The sequence below is a fragment of the Leptopilina heterotoma genome, unplaced genomic scaffold, assembly GCF_015476425.1.
Source record: "Leptopilina heterotoma isolate Lh14 unplaced genomic scaffold, ASM1547642v1 Lhet_261, whole genome shotgun sequence".
NCBI lineage: Eukaryota > Metazoa > Arthropoda > Insecta > Hymenoptera > Figitidae > Leptopilina > Leptopilina heterotoma.
In genome coordinates this window covers 418,924-440,507 of record NW_025110971.1, presented here as the reverse complement: position 1 = coordinate 440,507, position 21,584 = coordinate 418,924, and the positions used below count along the sequence as shown (strand labels likewise).

Below are 21,584 nucleotides of genomic sequence, written 5' to 3'. Positions count from 1 at the left end.
ATTATTTATTTTATTTTTTTTAATTTTAATTTTTTTGGCGCGAATTTAAAAAAGAAAAAATTTTAATAATAGTAATAATTTTCAGTAATGAATTTGAGTAAAATGCAAAAGAATTTTTTTTTTTTATTGAAATCTCAGTATTGTGGAAGAGCATGAAAATGGTAAATTTATATATAAAATGAAAAACTTTCTACAGAAATGAATAAATTATGCAGGAAGAAATTTTAAAGTAGACGCAAATTATTTAAATGAACTATAAATAAATTAAATGAACTAAATATTATGAGATATATATTAGATTTATTAAACGAAATTATAGTCACAAGAGGAATATTTTCTATATATTTGAAAATTCTGATATTATTTTTTCATTCAGAATATGGCCGAGAGCGTTACACCTCGCCTTTTTCCGGTCACAAAACCCTTATTACTATAATTCAGCGCCATCCGTTATTGCTTTGCCAAGGCCAACTTTTCAAGCGAGATTGTATAAATTCTTTTTTTTTTTTGTTTTATTTCTCTTGTTTCTCAATTTAAAGACTACCAAGACCACCCGGTAGCTAATTTTAAAACAGGTTGATTGATTTATTATTAACATTTTTACCTTTTATTTTTACATTTACTTACTTTTTTTTTACTTATTCACTTTTTTATTTTTGAAAAATGGTGAATAAATATTTTTATAAAATTCTTCTCTAAATGATAAAAAAAATAGAATCAGAAAAAAAGTGGAGAGTTTTTTGTAAAAAGATAAAAAACAAAAAATATTCCTGGGCGATAATGAAATTTTTTTTTAAAGAAAATAAAAAAATTGGATACTTACGTTGACCCCATTTTCCAGTTTTAGGATGAATATAGTTGGGATAGAGACCTTTGGGCTTTTCCATATTTTTCAAAATGTCTCTTACTTTTTTCACCTTCTCTCTAAAAGTTGCATTTCCAGTGATGTCACTGAGATAGGAAAACTCAAGATGCATTGTTCCTATTTCGGATAAAATACTGCAACCACTGCTCGCCCAACCATAATTCTTGCTCGCCTGCAATAAAGAAATTATTAATTTTTAATTATTTTCATTTAAAGTTTTTTATTTTTTAAAAGAACGAAAAAAAAAATTTTTTTTAAATAAAAAATTTTCAAATATAAAATTTTTAAAAGAAACTTAAAATCAAAACTAAATAAAAAATTGACTCTAGCAAAAAATAATTTTGCAAAAGACAAAATTAATCGTAAATGTAAAATATCATGACTGAAGCAGATGTGGCCTTTAATTAGGGCACCTCTCTCTCTCTCTCTCTCTCTCTCTCTCTCTCTCTCTCTCTCTCTCTCTCTCTCTCTCTCTCTTTCATTCTTAAAACGACAATTCGTAATACACGATTATAATAAAGCTTTTCGTCGGGTTTAAAAGCTCAGTACAACATAAAGAGCTCTAAAGTTAGGTACACAGGTGCAAATACGTGGTATGTTTTCAAATTATTCTCCATTGCTCTTTTCTTACTTTACGAGGATATTTTTATCTGACAAAAGCTGCGCTGTATGTTATACGGCTTTTTCCGTATTTTATTTTTTTTTATTTACAAATCTATATAAGAACCGGAGATTTAAAAGTACCTTTATAACTTTACAGCGTTTGTTTTATATTCCATTAAAAAAATAATTCTCGGTCGGATTAAAGGGAAAAAAATATTTTTAAAATCATCATCGTAATTAGCCCAATTGTTTTACTCATTTGGGTTTAAAAAGAAAAAGAGATTTTCTATGCCAATTTTTTTTTTTCTTTTCAAAACAATTTTTTTCTCTTTTTAAAACAATGTTTTCAGACGAACCAGTTTGCAATTGTTTAATCTAAATTAGAAGTAGAAACTAAATTTTATAAATTTACAATCTGTAGTTATTTAAATACCATTCAGTCAAATCATGAAGATTTTATTTAATTTGAATTAGTAGTACAAGTCATTTTTAGTCAGACGAACCAACATGCAATATTTTAATGTGTACATCAGTAGTAGAAGCCAAATTTTTTTTAATTTTCTATCAGCAGTAATTTAAAAATCATTTTCAGACAAATCATTTGAATTTTTTAAAAATTTATATCAGTAGTTCAAATCAATTTTGGTCAGACGAACAAAGATAAAAAATGTTAATCAGTATAAGTAGTGGAAACCAAATAATTGTAATTTTTTAGTAGTGGTAAAACTTCAATTTTAGTCAAATAAACCATTTTAATTTTTTTTAAATATTTGTTTCAGTAGTACAAGTCAATATTAGTCAGACGAACTATTTTGCAATCGTTTAATCGGTATCAATAGTAGAAACCAAATTATTTTAATTTTCTATCAGTAGTAATATTGATTTTAGTCAGACAAGTGATATGAATTTTTTTTTTTGAAAATTTATTTCAGTAGTACAAGTCATTTTTAGTCAGACAAATAAATATGCAATATTAAATCTGTATATCAGTAGTAGAAACCAAATAATTTTAACTTTCTATCAGTAGTAACATTGATTTTAGTCAGACAAGTGATGTGAATTTTTCTGAAAATTTATTTCAGTACTACAAGTCATTTTTAGTCAGACAAATCAATGTGCAATATTAAATTTGTACATCGGTTGTTGACACCAAATAATTTTAATTTTCTATCAGTAGTAACTTTGATTTTTATCAGACAAATCATTTAAATTTTTTCAAAATCTATTTCAGTAGTACAAGTAATTTTCAGTCAGACGAACCAGTTTGCAATCGTTTAATTTGTATTAGTAGTAGAAACAAATTTTTTAATTGACCATTAGTAGTAACTTAAATTTTAGTCAGTCACATAATATGGATTTATTTTAATTTCTACTAGTAGCACAAGTTAGTTTTGGTCTGACGAACCAAAATGCAATATTTTAATTTGTATGAGTAGTAAAACCAAAAAATTATAATTTTTATCAGTAGTAACGTCGATTTTAGTCAGACAAATCATTAGAATTTTTAAAAAATGTGTATCAGTAGTAAAAGTTAGTTTTAGTCAGACTCAGCACTTTTCAATCGTTTAATCTGTTTTAGTAGTAGAATTTCTTTTTATTTTTCAATCAGTAGTAATTTAAATACTATTCAGTTCAATCATTTGGATTTCTTTTAATTTCAATTAGTAGTAAAATTATTTAATAATTAGTACTTTAGGTCAGACAAATCAATATGCAATTTTTCAATCTGAACAATGAAGAATTCTTCAATCCGGAAAATTTTAATTTTCTGTCAGTAGTAACGTCGTTTTTAATCAGACATATAATTTTAATTTTTCTTAAATTTTTATTAGTAGGGCAAGTTATTTTTAGTCAGACAAATCAATGTGCAATATTTTAATCTCTATCAGAATCTAGAAACTAAATATTTCTAATTTTCTATCATTAGTAACGTCGATTTTTGTCAGACAAATAATTTGACAGAAAAAATTAAAAGAAATCTTTTAATTTGTATCAGTAGTACAAGTCGATTTTTGTCAGACTAACAAATATGAAAATTTTAAATCTGTATTAGTAGTAGAAATGAAATAATTTTAATTTTCTATCAGTAGTTACTTAGATTGTAGTCAGACAAATCATTTAATTTTTTTAAAATTTGTATCAGTAGTACAAGTCATTTTTAGTCAGACGAACCAATAAGCAATATTTTAATCTGTATATTAGTAGTAAAAACCAAATAATTTTAATTTTCTATCAGTAGTAACTTTGATTTTCCTTAGAGAAATTATTCGAATTTTTTAAACATTGATTTCAGTAGTACAATTCAGTTTTGGTCAGACGAACAAAACTATAAAATTTTAAACGGTATAAGTAGTAGAAACCAAATAATTGTAATTTTTTGATAATAGTCACTTCGATGTTAGTAAAAAAAAATCATTTGATTTTAAAAAAAATTTATATCAGTAGTACAAGTCATTATTAGTCAGACTTACCACTTTTTAATCGTTTAATCTGTTTTAGTAGTAGAAATTTTCTTTTTTTCTTTTTCAATTAGTAGTGACTTAAATACTATTCAGGACAATTATTTGTATTTCTTTTAACTTGTATCAGTAGTGCAAGTCAGTTTTAGTCAGACGAACCACTTTGTAGTCTTTAATCTGCATTAGTAGTAGAAACCAATTTTTTTGTTTAATTACCCACTTTAGTAGTAACTTCGTTTTTGGTCAGACAAATTATTAAGAAATTTTTAACCTGTTTCAGTAGTAAAAATCAATTTTAGTCGGACAAATCGTTCTAAAGCCTTATTTCGATTTTGTTTTTAGTTGAATAAATAATTTTAAATATGTTTTTTTTTATTTTTATAACCACTAAGATAATAGTTTCTTTCACTAACTTTAAAATAGAAAAAAAATTCTGATACTTTTTTCGTTCTTATTTAACCTAAAAGTAATTAAAAAATTTCTAACAAAATTTCAATTGTTTTCACTTTAAATTAGAATCTAAAAATTTGAAAATCCACTGTAAATTCATTACCACTAAATGGTATAACGATTCAGTCGAGTTAATTAACCAGCTTTAATCATTTAACGTTAATCAAGCAATTAAACAAATTTCACATAGAACCTCAATATTCAACGTAAACTCCCCGATATTTATTATTCTTTTGATCTACAAAAACACGAAAGATTAAAAAAATAAAGTTTATAAAAATACGATTTTAAATATATTTTTTCTTCTCTCCTCAATCTCTAGAAATAAAATTTTCATAAATACAAAAAGTAAAAAAGTCAGAAAAAATTTTTCCTAAAAAAATAAAATAATAATTAAAAATTAAAAATGTAAATTCCCATGGACTCATTTCGTTCTTTTGAAGCCTTATTATTTCCTCAATTAAGAATTTGCATATTAATCATGATGAGTAATTTCTCTTTTGAAAACGTGACTAAACGGAATGGCTTTAATTTCGTCGAACCGACCCCTCAAAGTTGTACAAGCGTTTTCCCGCAGTGGCGCCCGGAAAAAAAGAAAAAATTTTTTTTTTTTGTCCTAGTGTTCAACGCAGAAAGAGAACACACAGAATTGAGTAAAAGAGGTTTTCGTACACGAAATCGTTGTTCGTTAAAACGTAGTAGCGAAACGAAAGAGACAAAAAGAAAAATAAATAACTAAAAATACTTCAACGAGTGGTGATAGTCCTGCGGTTGATTAAAATCTAGAAAAGACAATTTTCCAGCACCAAATGTATTTTCAACTTTTGTAATTTTTTTCTTTTTTACCAAGTAGTCCAAATAGTTTTTCTTCAGTTATTACCAAAATATTTTCCTTCTGTTTCATTGTTTCCCTTATTTTTTATTTATTTTTAAATATAAATGAAATTTACTTTTTAATAAAAAAAATATTTATCTAGGTAAAGTTATATACTCTGAGACATTTTTCTTGTAATGACGAAAAATGATCCTGTATCGTAAAAGTTGTATCGAACACGATAAGGAAATGGAGTGTATAAAAAAACTTCAAAAGAAGCGAAACCAATTCTTATGTAAAATAGTTATACAAAATGAAGATTTTCTTTTCAAAGGAGACAAAAGAGGGTTTTGTCTGCGAAATGAGAAAATATGACAAGAGTATAAGTTTATGACTTTCTTTTTTTTTGAAATAAGATAGTGTAGAGTCTATTAAGTTTACTGTTCTTCTTTTCAAGAAAAGTGGATAGTATTTTCTCACTTTCATCATTAAAGTACACAAGAAAAGCAGTATACAAGTTTAAACTCACCCCAGTGCGAAGGTTTATGAGAGAGTGAGGAATTCCAGTTTCCGTGTTGAATGCTGGTAACATACGAATTCCAAGTTCAATTGATTTATTTCGGAACATTGGATCTCCAGTGAGTGCGTAGCACGCCAACAGACTTCCCATGAATCGAATGTTTGTCTCGAACAACGAAATCTCTGAATTCTGAAAAAATACAAGAAAAAAATAAATAAACGAGTTAATTAACAAATTTTAATTTAAAAAAAAAATTGTTTTAATTATAAAAATTCTATTTTTAATCTTAATTGAGATTTATATACAATTTTGTGAATGGAAAAATTAGAAAAAAACTATTTTGAAAAAGGACAGCGTAACTAAAATTAATCAGGGAAATCCAGAAAATGTCATAGAATTTTATGAAATGTACTGGAAAATTTTATTTAATTTCTACCAGTAGTACAAGTCAGTTTTGGTCAGACGAACAAAAATGCAATATTTTAATCTATATCAGCGGTAGAAACAGAATTTTTTGAATTTCTTATCAATTGTATGTTTAATATTAGTCAGTGAAATCATTTGGATTTTTTTAAATTTTTACCAGTAGTAGAAGTTATTTTTAGTCAGACGAAAAAATATGCAATATTTTAAACAGTCGGTATATCAGTAGTAGAAAGTAAATAATTTTAATTTTCTATCAGTAATGATTTAAATAATTTTCAGTCGAATCATTTGATTTTTTTTAAATTTGTATCAGTAGTACAAGTCATTTTTAGTCAGACAAACCATTTTCTAATTGTTTTATCTTTATCAGTAGTATAAAACAAATTTTTTAAATTTTCTATCAGTCGTAATTTAAATAATTTTTAGACAAATCATTTGAATTTTTTTAAAATGTATATCAGTAGTACAAGTCATTTTTGGTCAGACGAACAAAGGTATAAAATTTTAATCGGTATAAGTAGTAGAAACCAAATAATTGTAATTTTTTGGTAGTAGTAATTTTGATTTTAGTCAAAAAAATCATTTGATTTTTTAAAAAAAAATTTATATCAGTAGTACAAGTCAGTTTTGGTCAGACAAAAAAGTTTGCAATCGTTTAATCTATATCAGTAGTAGAAACAAATTTTTTAATTGCTCATTAGTAGTAACTTCGATTTTAGGCAGACAAATAATTTGGATGTCTTTTAATTTGTATCAGTAGAACAAGTCAGTTTTTGTCAGACAAATCAATATGCAATATTTAATCTGTATATCAGTAGTTGACAGCAAATAATTTTAATTTTCTATCAGTAGTAACTTTGATTTTAGTCAGGCAAATCATTTGAATTTAAAAACAAAATTTATTTCAGTAGTACAAGTCAATATTAGTCAGACGAACCATTTTGCAATTGTTTAATCAGTATCAGTAGAAGAAATAAAATAATTTTAATGTTCTATCAGTAGTAACTTTGATTTTAGTCAGACAAGTCGTATAAATTTTTTTGAAAATTTATTTCAGTAGTACAAGTCATTTTTAGTCGGACAAACAGTATAATTTTTTTAAAAGTTTGTGTCAGTAGTACTAGTCATTTTTAGTCAGACGAACCATTTTGCAATTGTTCAATCTGTGTTAGTAGTTGAAACAAATTTTTTGTTTAATTACCCATTACTAGTAACTTATTTAAAAAAATTTTAATTATAATAACCACGAATTTTAATTCGTAACCTTAAATTTTAATAAAAGAAAAACGTCCTTAAATTATTACTTATAAATTATTTAACGAATAGCTTTATTTAAAAATTCCAAAAATAATCGAATTTAGAAGAGCTGCGATCAAAATTTTTATAAATAATAAAATTTTAAAAGGTTTCAGTTTCAAATTCAAATAAATAATTCAAATTTCTTTTTAATCCAACTTTTTCAGAAATCAGAAAATTAATTTAAAATATTAAAAATTTCATATAAAATAGATTCAAGTGCAATCGCACGTCGCTGTCATTTTGAAGACAGCATTTTAAATTTAAAAATAGAACCCACATTCGCAATCAGTGACACTAAAAATGTAATTTAATCCATAATACCCTTATATTTAAACCTTCGAATCCTGTTTTCAAAAGAATGTCAACAAAAAAAAAATTCTTTTTCAATTAAACAACTTTTTTAATTTACACTATATTTTGTAGTTGATTTAGACGTTATTTTTTTTTAATTTACCCGTAATTTATGCTCATTTTTATTTCGTAAAATTTGACGATACACTATAAGAGAGATAAAAATTTAATGTAACTTTGGTGATAAACTATAAAAGTGGACCCTTGAAAATATGGGACTCCCCGTGGAGTAACACGGATTCCGCTGTGAGAAACTCAGGGGTGTCCCAACTGACAAATATGGGGAAATAAAGGTACATAAAAGTGTCCCGAGTCCCCCAAAACAAATTTTTTTTTTTTATTAAAATTTGAAGAAAAAAAAATGATTGAACAGATTTTTTTAATAGCACTATAAGAATCATTGAGACTCTGAAGAAAAGTGCCTTAGAAGTAGAAAATTTGAGAATTTGAAATTGTTTGTAATTTTTGAGAATGAAAATATAAAACAATTAATATTTAACTTTTAACTAAAAAGCAATTTTAATTATTAGTTAAAAAACACAATTTCAATTATTATTTAAAACACAATTTTAATTTATTTAGTGATAATTTAATTTTCTTGAAAATAAGTAATTTAAATTTAAAATCTAATTCCAGTAAATTCGCAATATTCTGTATAATAATTAAAGAAAATACAAACAAATAAAGAAAATACAATTTTCCCAAATCCGTAAATTTACAATCAGCTTAAAATGTGAAAATGGTTTTAATATTAGACCTTGGGCATACCTAATCCTTTCACTTGAGGTCAATTAAAAAAAGAAGGAAAAAAAAAATCTTACGAGGTGACACAGTAAAGTTGCTGGTAACGCTATAATGGCTCTGCACTTGGCGTAAAAGTATAAGCTCGTAGTAATTACAACCGTGCAAACATTCATTGCTTCTTTTTTTTCTATGCTCTTTTCTCGCTTTTTGTCCTTGTCTTTACGTTATTTCCTCTTTTGCATTCCGCCGATGTTTATCTCTACCTCTTTAGGCACGTTCTCTTGCTTTATTTTTCAGCCTAAGAATGTGAGAATCACGCTTTTATGTCCTCTCGCCTGACTTTTTAATTACATTCGTTCTCGTAATTTCAGAAAAGATGTCGCCAAAGTACTTGGAGAAGATTGTAAAAAAAAAATATATTAATGTTGAAACTCCTAATGAAACCAGAAATTGGCCACCATTGCGCTATTTATATTTCAGTTTATTAACACTTTTCTTTGTTTAAACAGAGAATAGCAAAATTATTTTTTCCTTTTTTAAATCCAAAATTCTCGTCAAAATTTCAATTATCTTTATAAATTCCGAATTCTCGTCAAAATTTCAATTATCTTTATAAATAATAAAATTCTTATCCAAAATTCAATTATTTTCGAAAATTATAATTAAATTCTTCGTAAAATTTCAATTACTTTCAAAAAATTTTTTCCATTCAATTATTTTTATTATCTATATTTACATTAAAAAAATTTTCCAAACGAATTCAATTGTTTAAAAAAATTATAATATAATTGTACGCAAACATTTAATTATTTTTATAAAATAATACAAATTTTTTAGAAATTCAATTATTTAAAAAATTTTCTATAAATTTCTTCTCAAAATAATTGAATTATTTTTATAAATAATAAAATTCTTCGATGTAATTCAATTATTAAAGAAATTTTAATAAAATTCATCGCAAGAAATCAATTATTTTTTTTATAAACAATAATATTTTTTACCGGAATTAAATTATTTTTACAAATAAAATTCTTCACAAGAATTTAATTCTTTAAAAAAATTTTTAATAAAATTCGTTGCAACAATTCAATTATTTTCATAAGGAACAAAACTTATTGCAGAATTTCAATTATTTTTAATAAAATTTTAATCGAATTCCTCGATAAATGTAATTATTATTAGAAAATTAATTAAAAATTGATTTAAAAATTAATTTCAGTTGAAGACAAATGAATTTGAAAATCTTCAAAAAACTTTTTCTAAAATTATTAAAAATAATAAATTTATAGAAAAATTTTAATTAACACTAAAAAAAATTTAATTTTGGAGAAATGACAAATTATTGCATAAATTCAATTATTTTCAAAAATTCTCCTTAATTCAATGATTTTCAATATCTAATTTCCTAAAACTTTCTAAAAGAATTCAATTATTTAACAAAAATTTTAATAAAATTCTACGCAAACATTTAATTATTTTCATAAAATAATAAAAATTTCACAGGAAATCAATTATTATTTACAAAATTTTTTTTATAAATTTCTTCGCAATAACTCAATTATTTTTAAACATTTTAACAAAATTCGTTTTAAGAATTCAATTATTTTGACAAATAAATAAAATAAAAAAAAATAAAAATTTATTACAATTCTTCGCTAAAATTAAATTATTCAAAAATTTGTTTATTTTTTAATTTTTAAAAATAATTTAATTTTGGAAAGATTTAAATCTTTAAAAATACGAATCAGCAAACAAATGATTATAGAACTTCAATTATTTTCAGAAGTAATAAAATTCTTCGCAAAAATTCAGTTGAGTTCAAAAATTTTTTTAAATTCTGATCAAAATTTTAATTATTTTTAAAAATAATAAAATACTTTACCGAAATTCAATTATTTTCAAAAATTATCCAAAAGAATTCAATTGCATATAAAAATTTGAATAAAATTCTTTATCAGAATTCAATTTTAAGAAAAATTCAATTATTCAAAAAATTATTTAATTTTGTATAGTTAAATAATTGAATTCTAGTAGAATTTTTTAATAAAAATTGATTTAAAAACGAATTTCAGTGAAAAACAAATGAATTTGAAAATCTTGAATAAACATTTTTTAAAACTATTAAAAAAAAATGGATTTATAGAAAAATTTTAATTAAAAGTAAAAAAAAATTTAATTTTGGAGAAATTACAAATTATTGCAGAAATTCAATTATTTTCAAAAGTAATAAAATTCTTCGCAGAAATTTAATTATGTTCAAAAATAATAAAATTCTTCTTTTTTTTCTCGAAAAAAATTTCTTCTTAAAAATTTTATAAAAAATCGTCGAAAGAATTCAATTATTAAAAAATATGTTGATAAAATTCTTTATGAGAATTGAATTTTCAGAAACATTCAATTTTTCAATTTATTTTGATATTTAAATAATTGAATTTTAGTAGAATTTTCTAATAAAAATTAATTTGAAAATGAATTTCAGTTAAAATTTTAGTTTATTAAATTATTATAATTTAATTAAAAGCAATATAGCGTGAATTTTCAGGAATAATTGAATTTTGAAATTAATTTATTTTTAAAAAGTGTAATTGAATTTTTTTTTTGTATTATCGTGTCTTTTTTTAAAGAGACGGAAACATTTTCGAAAAGTATACTTTATTTCTTTCTATTGGGTACAGTTATTTAAAATAAATTAGTATTTTTATAGAATGTTTTTTTCTTTTTTTTGCAATATCCCTTGGAGAATTGGCGTAAGGCAAAAATGTGCTTAATTAAAATACCTTGATGGAAGAAAAATTTAATTGCGATCTTTCAGTCACAGTTCCGCCTCTCAATTTATTTATCCGGAAGAACTAAATTAACTCGGTTATCAAAGTCCTTCCATCTTCTCTAAACGTTCATGTTTTACGTCAAAATTGTCATTAATGTTTCAAAGTCACTTTATTTCTTTTTTTAGGAATTCAATTTATTCTTAACATCGACTTTTCAAGGAATTTAATTTCAACATTTAACTAAAAGATAAATGTTTGGTGTTTACATTTGTTTTTATAGAATTTCATTTTCACTTTCGTTTTTTTAATTTTACTTTTATTATCATTTTCACAGATTTTTATTTTACTTCGATAGATTTTCATTTTCATTTTCATTTTCATTTTCATTTTCATTTTCATTTTCATTTTCATTTTCATTTTCATTTTCATTTTCATTTTCATTTTCATTTTCATTTTCATTTTCATTTTCATTTTCATTTTCATTTTCCTTTTCATTTTCATTTTCATTTTCATTTTATCCTGAGGGATAAAAAAATCGTGCAGAGTTGTCAACAAACTTAATTTTGTTTTTCCCTGATTTTCTAATTTTACTTTCATTCTCACTGTCACAGATTTTTATTTTTACTTTTACTTCGATAGATTTTTATTTTCACTTTCATTTTTACTTTCACTTTATCCTGAGGGATAAAAAAAATCCACGAGTTGTCAAAAAATTTAATTTTCTTTTTCCCTGATTTCGTGGAAAATTTTTATGAGTTTAAGATTAACAGGCAAGATTTATAAAACATGGTTAATTATTTTATTGAAGGAGATAAAAATTTCGAGAAGAAATCTCATCCGACAGTGATTGAATATGAAAGTGAAAACCCTTTCTTAATGGAGGCTAATTGAGTTGGTCAGGCGTATCAGTCAGGGTAATCGGTGTAATGGAGCAGTGCTGAGTAGCATAGTGTTAATATCACGCTTATACATGGTACTAATGACAGAGTATTGTTCAGCTAATTGACGTTTACGATGGATACAACGATAGAAGCACCATGAGAAATTCCCAGAGGCTTCTCCTCGCCACAGCCATATGGCAGCTTGCTTGCTTCTTGTTGAAAGGGTTGTCTTGGGAGCTAAATAAGTTGCGGAAAATTGTTACCTGAACAAAAGGTCATCACATTCTATCTATATATGCCGATAAAAGCATCTTAGGCAAACGACTTCCGTCATCTGACGACGATGAGCAGACAAATTGACATGTTCCCTAACAATGTTCATACCTCCTCATCGATTCCTTCGCTTTTAGTTTTTCATATTTTCTCTATAAATTTATATTCCCTTTTATTATAAATTGTTCTTAACGTGTCGTCTTAATTTTTAATAAAACCAAAGTCATTTATTTATAATTCAAAAAAAAAAAAAATTTTTAATAATTGAATTTTGAAATCAGTGATTCCAATCAGGAAAATACGAATTCAAATTTTTGAGACAACATCGACATTTTCGACTATTTTTCTATTTCTATTCGACTAAAGCAACTTTTTTCGCGTTTTAAAGTCGAAGGCCTGCAAAGTTGGACAAATTTTTGAGTTTGAGTGGAGAAAAATCACCTAATATTTTTTTTTTAGAAAAAATGAGAATTCTATATTTAGTTCGTCGAGACTTGAAAATTATTGATGAAGAACATTAATTTCGATTTCTTTATTTTTTTTCCCCCTCCGTCTCTCTCAATAGGTGTAATGTGAAAAAGAGGTAATTTCACAGATAGAAAAGGCGTGAAAGGAAAAAAGGGAAATGATACGAATTCTTGGTTATTGCAACTCATTCCAACCTTCCAGGGTCTTCGAATAGTTGCTCTCTCATTCCATCTCTCTTCGTTTACAGCACGCCATTATTGCACCCTTGTTATTACCTTTTGATGTAATTTCACCCTCTCGAACTCTGTTCCTTGTAATCTGTAGTACGGCTCAACTTTAACCTGACGATAGGGAAAGACTACTTTCAAGGGAATGGCACTTCTATATTTACGAATGTGCTATATATTTCTAATGGATATTCCAGCATTTAAATTCATCTTCTTCGCCTCACACTTTTTATTTTGGAAAGATCCTCAACAGGGTTGCCACAGGTCAGGGAAATCAGGGAAAAGTCAGGAATTTTTATTAAAAGTACTGGAAAAAATTTAATTTGTAGAATTCATAAGAAAACTCTGAATTTTTTGTGTCTTTTTTCTTTTTTGTTTGCCTCATAAGCTATGAAACTACCACAAATTCTAATCCAAAACCTTCAACATTTTTTTCTAATTCTGATTAGAATGAATTTTTTAATATTATTTAATTATTTCAATTGTTTTTAAGAATTTAAAAAAATTTCTTTATAAAATTCGATTATTTTCATAAATAACAATATTCATCACAACAATTCAATTATTTTTAAAAGTAATAAAATTCTTCGAAGAAATTCAATTATTTTTAAAAATTTAAACGAATATCTCGTCAAGAATTCAATTATCTTTATAAATTTTAGCAAAATTTTCGACAAAAATTCAATTATTTTCAAAAATTCAAATGAAATTCATTGCAAATTTTGAATTATTTTCAAAAGTTATTCGCAATTCATATTCATATTTTCATAAATGATAAAATAATCTAATACTAATATTCGGATACTTTTTTTAGATTTGCCACACTAAAAACTACTTTTTTTAATATACCCTGCATTAAATCCGCTACTAATTAAAATAAAGAAATTATTCTCGAAAATTTTAATAAAATTCTTTAAAACAATTTAATTATTTTAAAAAATTTTAAGAAAATTTTTCGCAAGGATTCAATTCTTTTTACCAAATAATGAAATTCTTCGATGAAATTCAATTATTTATAAAAAATTTTTATAAAATTCTTTGCAAACATTCAATTATTGGCATAAATAATAAAATAAATTCTTGTCAATTCAATTATTCTGAGAAATTTTAATAAAATTCTTTGCAAAATTAAATTACATTCATCCCAAGAATTCAATTATTTTCAAAAGCAATAAAACTCATCTTAGAAATTCAATTATTTTCAAAAATTTTATAAAAACACTTTCAAGATTACAATTATATTTTTACAAATAGCAAAATTCTTCGACAAAATTCAATTATTTTCAGTAATTTGAAAAAAATTCTTTTCAAAATTCAATTATTTTTATAAATAAAAATATTCATCCCAAAAATCCAATTATTTTTAAAAATACTAAAATTCCTCGTAAAAATTTAATTATTCTTAAAAATTTGAACGAACATCTCGTCAAGAATTCAATTATCTTTATAAATAGAAAATTTTTCGCCAAAAATTCAATTATTTTCAAAAATGAAATTCTTTGAAAAATTTCAATTACTTTCAAAAGTTATTCGCAATTCAATGATTTTCAAAATTTACTATTTTCCTAAAATTTATCAAATAATTTAATTATTGAAAACATTTTTTGATACAATTCTACGTAATCATTCAATTATTTTCATTAATGATAAAATTTAATTTTGGAATTCAATTATTTTCATAAATAATTTTTTATTCGTCACAGGAAATTAATTATTTTTAAAAATTTTTAAGTAATTCTGGCAAAAGAATTTAATTATCTTGATAAACAACACAGTTTCCCACATAAAATCAATTATTTTAAGGAATTTTAATAAAATTCTTTTCCAAAATTCAATTATTTCGATAAATATCAAAATTCATCATAAGAATTCAATTCTTTTGAAAACTAATAAAATACTTTCCAAAAATTAAATTATTTTCAAATTTTTTTGAAAATTCCCTTTAAGAATTTAATTACCTTTTTTATGAATAAATAGCGAAAATCTTTTGAAGAATGAAATTATTGTCAGAAATTTTAATAATATTCTTTGCAAAATTTCAATTATTTAAACGAAATTTAATAAAAATTTTTCGCATAAATTTAATTATTTTTATAAATTATTATTTAAATTCTTCTGAGAAATTCAATTATTTAAAAAATTTTTAATAAAATTCTTCTAAAAGTTTTCAATTATTTTCAAAAATTGTTATAAAATTCTTTAATATGATAAAATTTAAGTAAAATTTCAATTAAATTCCTTAAAAGAAATTAATTATTTTCAAAAGTTGTTAATAAAATTCTTTGTAAAAATTAAATTCTCATAAACATTCAATTATTGAATAAATTATTTATTTTTGTATTTAAATAATTGAATTCTCGTAGAATTTTCTAATAAAAATTGATTTAAAAATGAATAATTTCAGTTAAAATAATAAATAATTAAATAATAATAATATAATAATTAATAATAATTAAATATTAAAAGCATTAGGAGGGGAATATTTACAAATAATTGAATTTTGAAAAGGTTTCGAATTCAAATCTTTGAAAATCAGAATTTTTCGTACTTTTAACTAATAATTCTGCGTAGAATTAATTTTATTTTATTATTAATTCACTGAATTATCTTTAATTATTATAAAAACATGAAGAAATCGATTACTCCGAGTCGAAGACTCGGAGTTATCAATTTCTTCATGTTTTTTAATAATTAAGTCATCGAATTTCAAAAAGGTTTGAATTTGAATGTATTGAAGAATTTTAATTCCTATAGAAAAATAATGATTAAATATTTATTTGAAGAAGAAGTTATTGATGTTTTGAATAATTTTACAAGTAGAGAAATTCGTAAATAAATGTAATAGAACAATTTTTTGAGTATCTAATAATTTTTGGAGTGAATCAGAATATTCTTCAGGGTCAGGGAAAAAGTGAAAATTTTGTCTGGAAATCAGGGAAAAGTCAGGAAAAATCGAAAGTAAATTTTTCTGGCAACTCTGCTCAATTTTACACCAGAAAAAGAAAATAAAACTAAAACAAGTGAATTAAATATTTAATATTTAGACCCTAAAGGACAGTCAGTCGATTATTCGTCTCGAAACAACAAAATGTCTAGCAGGTGTTGGGCTTGACAGAAATTAACGACCTCATAAACTAGAGATTGACCCTTTAAAATATGGCCGACTCTATTTACGTTAATTCTTTTACTCGTTCCAACTTCGTCCTGGCACCCGGATGTTGGCAGAAAATAAACTCGTAAAGCGACAGCGGTTTATGGCCTTCCCGTTGGAAGCGACTCCTGATAAATAATCGCTTCGGCAGCAGTCCGATCTAACGCACTGTTTCACCTGTTAAAGTCCATCGGCAAAACTAATTACACGCAGAGAGTTCTTAAAAAAATTACACTATCATTAGTTGCAAAAATTTTAATTACTTTTCGACTTAAAATTATAAGTAAAACTATAAATAAATAAATAACTTTATGAATAAATATTTAAATATTATTAAAGTTTTATAACAATTAAAATTTTCAAAGGTTTCAATTCAAAAAAATTACCACCAAGTAAGATTCAAAAATGCTACGAAAAAATTTCCCCAAAGGAAACAGTTGCGCCAAGCAAGTGTAAAGGCAAAGAAGACAAAAAAAAAAACCAACCGAGAATAACGGAAGAGTGAATCTTCCGTAGAATTCTGCCAAAATTATCTTCTCTGCTTTTATACCGGATGTAAAGCCACCGGATGTCGAGGTGGAAGAAGAAGTTTTCATGAGAATAGCGTCTACTAATTATGACTTCTATTCAGTAAATCAAAAACAACGTAAATAGCAAAACAACTCGTTACGTTTACTGAATAATTTCATAACTAGAAATTTATCTAATAGACCCAAGTATATTTTTAAAACACTCGCAATTCTAGTTTATTACGAAAAAGAAGGTAATTTTAGTTTTTTTCCTTCTAAATAAATTTCTACGATGCGGTTAATTTTAGACTAAGAGCGTCAATTTTCAATGCCACTCGATGTTGCTTCTAAGAACAAAACTTTTCCCGCACTGGAAATAACTTCCGATTATTAAATTCAATGAGTTGACATGACGGGTAAATTTAATGAAAACAACTTTATTAAAACCGGTAAACAATCTTCTATTTTTTTTATTCTTTTTTGTTGCCACAAAAATTTAATTTTGGTATTTCCTGTCTTTTCCTTGATTTTCAGACAAAATTTTGACTTTTTCCCTGACCCTGAAGAATATTCTGACTCAATCCAAAAATTATTAGATATTCAAAAGAAATGTTCTATTACATTCATTTACGAATTTCTTTAATTATAAAATTATTCGATTTCATTAATAAATTCTTTATTAAATAAATATTTAGTTGCATTTTATACTAAAAATGTGGAATTTTGTTGCAATATTTGGAAGAAAAGTCGAAAAATGTGGCAAATTTTGAAAATGTGTCGAAAAAAATCGATAAAGTCATAATATCCGAGGCCTCCACCTGAGAACGTCAAGGTCACCATAAGATGGCAGTAACAATTCTAAGAAGGAACTGAACTGCCATCTAGTGGTGACCTTGACGTTCTCAGGTGGAGAATAGCACTGCCATGTTGAATCTCAAGCTATTCGTAATTATATAATTATTTATTATTAGAAATAGTTCCATTAGTAGCTTTCTTACAAAAAAAAAAAAGTTTCGTTGATAACTTATTTATAAAAATAGAATCTAAATAGTCGAACAAAGTAAATAAAGTGTCAAAAAGTATAAATCAATAATTTCTATTACTATCATTTATTTTTAAAATCAGAAAAAAATTTTCTATTCCATAAATAATAAATAGCACTTTTCGTATTAATTCTATAAAAAGAAAAATTCTTTTTTTTTCCCCAAAAGGCACCTGTTCTTCATTGATCGAGAGCCTCTCTTTGAGCTTAATTTGGCGTGAAGGATGAAAGTGCGTCTGGCATGGTAAGCCAAAGTGTAATGTTCTCATTATATTGTACAGATGGAGTGATATTTGACGTATCAAATCGAAACCCTATAAATAGACGACCTGGTTCCTAAAATTGTACAACATGAATTCTCTCAATTTCTAGTCTAATGTTTATGCCTTAAAATCGAAGTAAATTTAACATTTAATTTCCGTTTCCTCGAGTTCTATTATTAAAATACAAGAATTTCTTACAACTTCCAGAGAGGTGTCAAAAGTCATTCTATAAGACAATTCAATTAAAAATTAATTAAATTTAAAAATTCCCTCGAGAGTTGATTAATAAATTTGTTTTACTATTGAAAATAAAATATTGAAAGTATAAAATTATTGGTTGAACGGAATTTTGCTAATAAAAGTAAATTGCATTATTTGAAAAAAAAAAATAAAAGAAAAGTAATGAAAAGTTAAAGAACGTACGTAGACTGAAATGCTTCCTAACTAAGTTATTACAGTTTACTTTAAGTTTAATGTTACTCATGAGATACGGTCACAACTATATACTTGGAAAATGAGCTAAGAAATTTGAAACTACGATAGAGTATTAATTCATTTAACTTGTTTCTAGAATTCTAATGTTATTTCTATCTCCTTATATCATAAATCGATATTTCTATCATCCAAAAATAATTTCTAAAATTATACCTTAATTTCCGATAAATTCAAATTCAACTGCAAATGAATCAGATTTTAATTAATTAGCCACAGTTTTCTTCGGTTTTCTCGAAAGTATCAAATTGGTACCAAATTAGATCAAATTGAAACCAAAAATTTTGGCTCAATTTTTTATTTAATTTTTGGTATTTTTTTGGTATTAAAGTAAGTGGTAGAAAAAAGCGAAGATAATTAGACTCTTGACACGTCATTGGTTCATGTTTCCTTGTTTTTATATTTTCTTTATCAGTAGTCATGAAAATCGTTATACATCAGAAAATCTTCCCAGAAAGACACTTGTCTGAAGAAAAAAAATTTATCATCACCGTTACATTGCCTTTTAAGATGAAAAACAAGTGACCGGAAAGGAAATCTAATCAATTTTATAGTCGACAACATCCAAGTCAATTTCAAAGATTTTGTAATTCCAGTTCTAGAAAGAAATTCTCAAACTCTATATGGTAGAGAGCTGGTTATTTTATCACTTGACATTATCATTGGATATAATAAATTTTAATTTCCCATACTATTTTTCAGTAAAAAAAAAATACTATGCCAGTTAAAAATATTACCAGTAAAAAATATTGCCAGTAAAGAAAATATTTATTCGGTAAAGTAAAAAGAAAGCATTATTTTACTTTTTTTAAGGCAATTTTTTTTTAGTTTTTTAAAAATGATAAATTTACTGAAAATGAAAGAATTGGAGATTATAAAAATGTTTTAATCTGATATTCCAACGTCATATAGTTCTCACAGATTTTAATCTGATAAAATCAACATTCAGCGGCGCTGAATAGACACCTATATGTACGATAATGTTTCCAGTTTCAGGCATGCGATGCTAGAAATAGAGACATTACCTTTTGTGCTTCAGATAAGCGGAGACAACACAATGCTAAAGTGGCTACTTGGATAAAAATCTCTTATGATCCTAAACCATGTAGCAAATCAAGCAAACAAGATTCTCCATTATTTTGAATTCTTTTTCATATATGTACTACAAATAATATTAAATTTTGAAAAATTATGTTTTTCTCTCGATTTACAAAAAGTAAATCCAGGCTTCGCACTCAATAATTTGTTTTAAAAAAGTAGCAAAAAGTAGCTTTAAAACTGAGAAAAGTATCAAAAAGTAGCATTAAGACTGAAAAAAGTAGTAAAAAAGTAGCAACAATCGAAAAATAAAATTTGGCTCCTAAAAAACTTATTTTACGATTCACAACATTCGGTGATCAGAGGTATGAATGTAGGTGTGTTGGAGGGTAAAAGAGCAGTGGAAAAAGTGTTGTCGTGGGTGGGGGTTAATGTCTCAGTGAAAATGGTACAAGCGTTAGGAAGGGGTGAATATGGGGTACCAAAGTTATGGTTGGTGGAGTTGGGTAGTGAGGAAGAGAAAATGGAGGTGATGAGGGTGAAAGGAAGACTGAAAGGAAGTGTAATAAGAATAGATGAGGATAGATGTTGGAGAGAGAGAAGAATGTTATGGCTATTGAGAGAAAGAGCGTGGACGGAGAGAGTGAATGGAAAACAGGTAAGAATGGGTAAAGATTGTATTTGGGTGGATGGGGTAAAGTATGTTGTGAGGGAGGATACGGGTGGAGGGATGGAAGCGTGTAAGGTGTGATAGACAGGGATAGGCTGAGAATGAGGTGAGAAGATTTTGCTTGGATGGATAGATGTATGGGTAAAAGTGGATGACTGGAGGGTGTAAGAGAGGTGAGAAAGGAGTAGAAGGTTTTTGAAAAAGGGTGGGCGAATTGGGTCGAAGCCAGCATGGGCATAGAAGGAACTGGAAACGGAAGCCCGGCACTGGCGATAGGTTAAGAGCGTAAGGTTGAGAGCGTGGAGAGAGTTGAGTTTAGGTTAAGTTGTATTTAGAGAATGTTTACTTGTAAGGATTTTTGTAAATATAGGTTAAGATTATTATGTATGTATTTGGGAGTCTCGAACCCTACCTATTGTAGGGAGAGTAAATAAACTAACAAACAAAACGATTCACAACATTCATAAAAATTTAATTCTGCATTTCTCTGACATTTTACTGATTACCACCAAAAATGTTTTTTTTCCTGATAATAACTTCAATTGTAAATTTTTCTAAACTTCAATTATTTTCCAAACTTTTAATTAGAAATTTTAGAAATTTTAGAATTCTTCAAAAATTCGATTATCTTTCAAAATAATTTTTAAAAGTAAGAAAATTAATTTTTTTAAAAAATAAAATTTATTACAATTAAATTTAACAAAATTTTAACTGTAATTTATTTGTAAATCAATTCTTATTCAAAAATTCTACAAGAATTCAATTATTTAAATACAAAAATAAATAATTGATAGAATAACTAATCGTTTCTTGAAAATGAATACTAAAAAAGAAATTTATCAAATTTTTTAAAAATAATTTATTTCTTTCGAAGAACATTAATAAAACTTTAGAAAATAATTACATTTTTCAAGGAATTCATTTCAAACTGTATTCAAAATAATTCAAATTCTGTAAAGAATTTTATTTTTTCTTTAAATAATTGAATTCCTGTAACGAATTATTATTATTTATAAAAATAATTGAATTCTTGTAACGAATTTCATTAAATTTTTTTAAATAATTGAATTCTTTTTTTTATTTTATAAAAATTTAAAATAAAATTTCAAAATTTCAAAAAATTTTAAATTTTAAAATATAATTAATTTTTTACAAAAAAGTTTATTATTTATGAAAATAATTTAATTCCTATTAACAAATTTTTAGAAAATAATTAATTTATTTTTAATGAATTTTATTAAAATATTGAAATAATTGATTTCTTTGAAAAA

At 24.9% G+C, this 21,584-nt stretch overlaps 1 protein-coding gene across 7 annotated transcripts in view; it reads right to left on the bottom strand.

Moving 5' to 3' along the window:
* LOC122503429 (mannosyl-oligosaccharide 1,2-alpha-mannosidase IA) overlaps positions 1-21,584 on the bottom strand; it is a 444,579-nt gene that overhangs the window by 10,899 nt on the left and 412,096 nt on the right. For all 7 annotated transcript variants that reach the window (XM_043613963.1, XM_043613965.1, XM_043613967.1 and 4 more), the window contains 2 exons: positions 5,721-5,900; positions 824-1,037 (listed from right to left, as the gene is read on the bottom strand). In XM_043613963.1, the coding sequence (XP_043469898.1) occupies positions 824-1,037; positions 5,721-5,900 (394 nt within the window). The remainder of the gene's footprint in view (positions 1-823; positions 1,038-5,720; positions 5,901-21,584) is intronic.